The 3,510-nt window shown below is 58.7% G+C and overlaps 1 protein-coding gene across 1 annotated transcript; it reads right to left on the reverse strand.

The window, feature by feature from the left end:
- Positions 1-229: 229 nt before the first annotated feature.
- Positions 230-1,513, reverse strand: PAQR9 (progestin and adipoQ receptor family member 9; the record flags this gene model as incomplete). Its single annotated transcript, XM_079705489.1, has 1 exon — positions 230-1,513. Exon 1 carries the CDS (start codon positions 1,361-1,363, stop codon positions 230-232), a length of 1,134 nt encoding a protein of 377 aa, XP_079561615.1. The 5' UTR covers positions 1,364-1,513.
- Between the last annotated feature and the right edge of the window lie 1,997 nt (positions 1,514-3,510).

The raw sequence follows: 3,510 nt of genomic DNA on the forward strand, positions 1-3,510 counted from the left end.
TTTTCCAGGGGCAAGAACCAGCCGCCCTCTCCCTCCTGCTTGCCCAACCTCCTTCTTCCAAAGCCCTAAGTGCACTGAGACTCCCTTGTCGCACTGAACTTTTTCCCTGTGGTTTTGCAGCACCCTCCTCGAGCAAAGAAGGAAAGACAACAAAACTTGAAAACAAACCAACAACAGAAACTTGAAACAAACAGGTGGGCGAGCCGGCAGCCTCCTCCAAGGCAGAGGCTCACTTTTTACTGCAGAATTCGGTGTTGTTGAGGAACTTCTTGATGACCAGCCCCAGGCAGACAACCAGCAACAACATGTAGCCCACGGTGCCCGAGAAGGTGGGCGCGTCCGGCGGCGCCTTGAGGAACTGGCGCAGGCCCTCCTCCACGTAGTACACCTGGTCGTAGATGCTGAGGAAAGTGAAGATGTGGAAGAGCTGGTGGCTGTGGCCGATGATGTCGAAGAGGCCCGGCTGGATGCGCTCGGGGATCTTGCTCACGTTGAAGAAGGCGGCCACCACCAGCCAGAAGTAGCGGCGGTAGAAGTGCACGAAGAGCGTGGGGTTCTCGCCCCGCAGGTCGAAGAGCCAGCTCTCGAGCATGATGGGGCAGGCCATGCTCAGGGGCATGACGAAGACGAAGGTGCGCAGCGCGAACGGATAAGAGCACCAGTCGGTGCGGCTCTTGCAGCAGGCCACGGTGCAGGCCACGGCCAGCAGGAAGGCCACGGGCAGCACGAGCGCGCGGTAGGCGGCAATGAGGCCCGTGCAGTCCACGTGCCAGCCCAGGCGCTGCTGCACGTACGGGGTCATCACCCTGGCGTCCAACAAGCTCAGGCCGGGCAGCAGGTAGTAGTAGTAGGCCACAGTGCTGCCAAAGCCGTAGTAGCTGATGGACGCGTAGTCCAGGTAGAAGAAGGCTGCGCGCAGGCGCAGCGACAGGCAGCTGAACACGTGCGCCGTGCAGCTCATGGCGAAGGTGAGCAGCACGCCCGAAGCGTAGCACCACAGCGGCAGCAGCCACGGATGGTGGAAGGGCACGTCGCGGCCGCTCAGGAAGAACAGGCGGCAGAACTTGCTCAGGAACAGCAGCAGTGGGATGAAGTGCGTCCAGAAGTTCAGCGTCTCGTTGGTAGGCTTCAGCACCGAGGCTAGGCACTCCTGCGCCGTGCACGGCAGCCGCCGGTAGCCCGACAGGATGAAGCACTCCACAAAGTCGTCGGGCACCTCGTCCCAGCGCAGCAGCGGCTTGGCGGAGGCCGGAGGGTCCCCGGAGGGTGAGGGGTGGGGGCGCGAGGCGGCCTCCGAAGCCACCGCGGTCGTGCCGGGCGGGCCCTTTGTGCCCGCGCTCCGGGGCTGCAGGCGCCGCGGCATGGTGCCCGGGGCTTGGCTAGGGCGCGCACAGGCGACCTCTGGCGCCGGCTCCGGCGCGCTCGCCAGTCCCCGCCGGCTGCCGTCGGAGCCTTTGTGCACGCGCCGGGGGCGTCGCTGCAGGTTCACGAGAGGACCTGAGCCTCGGAGCAGCCGTTCCTAAGAAATAAATAAATAAGTAAATAAAAATAGTCATCGATTTCGCAGCCGCGTAGCGACCGGTAGGAGCGCACGGGGCTCGGCGGCCCCTTCCCCAGGCTCCCTGCTACCGGCTCTCGGCCGCCCGCGCTGCTGCAGCGGCGGTGGCGGCGCGGCTGACGGCGGCGCTGCTGCGGTGACTGGGCATCGCGCGGTGCGGGCGCAGCAGCAGCCGCCCCCGGCGCGGGAGGCGGGGATGTGGGAGCTGAGGCGCTGGAGGGAGGGAGGGACGGGCGCACTGGGGGAGGGCGGGGGCCTCTCTGGCTAGTGTTTCGCGGCGGCCTCGGGGGATAGAGTTGTCCCTGGGCTCGAGTTCCGTACCATCCCCCCTCCCTCGGGTCGCAGAAGCCCGAGCTGGCCCGTTAATGATTGATGCGGGGGACCAAAGGCTGCGCCCGCGACTCGGCAGCCCGCGCCGAGAGCTAGGGTCGGCGCGGGGATTCGAAACCCGACAGCCACGCGGGCATTCGAGAGGACACTGGAGAGACGCGTTCGCTGGGGGCGGGGAGCTGCGGCCGCTGGGGGAGGGGAGAGGAGCGCAGCCGGCGCGCGGGAGCCGGGGCAGGGCGGAGGGATGCGCTGACAGTAATCTCCGGAGGGGGCGGGGGCGCTCCGGAAATCGGGGGCCTTTGAGGCCATGTCTGGATCGGGGCGTGTCATTGTCAGATACCTGGGACTGCTCGTCTCTTTCCGTGTGTGTGCGCGCGCCCGCGCGCGCGGTCCTCACTCTCAGCACCATATCAAGCATTAGTCTGTCTCCTGTCGTCTAGCGGACTTATTCAGGTGCGTCACTGACCTCCTTTCGTCCTTGTCCGGTCCAAACGAACGGTCCTCTAAACTGGCCTGTGGTCGCGCTCACCAGGCCTCGGGGGCCGCAGCTCACCCGTGCTCCTGTTCTTGTGTCTCTAACTAGGAATTTTGTTTGGAGCCCAAAGCCCTACAACTCAGAGCGGGCTGCTCAAACTCCACGTTTTAATGAAAAAATTCAGGTGAAGACCAGGCGATTCAGAAAGCCTGTAACGATCTGAGGAATTTATTAAGAAGGGGTTCCCAAGCAGAGCTGCGCCTGAGTCAAAGGCTGATCATAAGTGGGGGACGTTGATGACGGAGGACTTCAGGGAGGAGGTGCGTTCTAGCCCGAACTGAAAAGAGAACGGAGACGAATTCGTAGAGACTCGGAGGGGTGGCTTGGAAAAAGCTTATGCATAATTTAGCAGAAGTACCTGGCAGGCTAAGTTGGGTGGCTGGAGCCCAGAAGAAAGGAAGACTGAAGAATGGAAAACAGTTGTGATGCACTGCGCTGTGAAAATATGCCCGTAAGCCTTGTGAAAAGAGGGGCTAAAAAACCTGCCTCCTGTAAAGTGTTTATCATTTCACGGAAGTTTCTCTTAGTGATGCCTTGGGGATGTGACTGAGTCTGACTTGCATCACTGACCTGCTGTATAGTGTCATGGCAACAAGGGCTAACCTTTAAGGAACCAGGCACTGTTCTAAGTGCTTTACAGTTTTAAAATTTTTTAGGTATTATTATTTTTCCCATTTTGCAGGTAAGGAAGTGGAAGCACCACAACGGTGAATAATATGCCCAATTGGCAGAAGGGGGATTTGAACCCAGCAAGCTGCTTCTGGATCTTGTGTACTTAAAGCAGAACATCCAACAACCTGATTTGCTCAGAAGAAACTAGTAGGGAAGGATAGTCTGATTTGAGGAAAGCCTTTCATTTTCATTTTATAAGTGAAAGGCCACCTTCATCACTATAACAAATCCTGTAGGTACGTCAAGGAAGATTTACTTAGTGGTGGCTCAGAGGACTTAAGTTATGGATAATAATTATTTATAACTAAGAAACCATTCAGTATTGTAAATGTCTAAAATTACTTAAAGGTACTAGAAACAGTCCCTTTAGAAGTTTCCGCCTTCTCTTTGAAAAAAGTGTTTTCCATTAATAACT

The sequence above is a fragment of the Hyperoodon ampullatus genome, assembly GCF_949752795.1.
Source record: "Hyperoodon ampullatus genome assembly, chromosome: 5".
NCBI lineage: Eukaryota > Metazoa > Chordata > Mammalia > Artiodactyla > Ziphiidae > Hyperoodon > Hyperoodon ampullatus.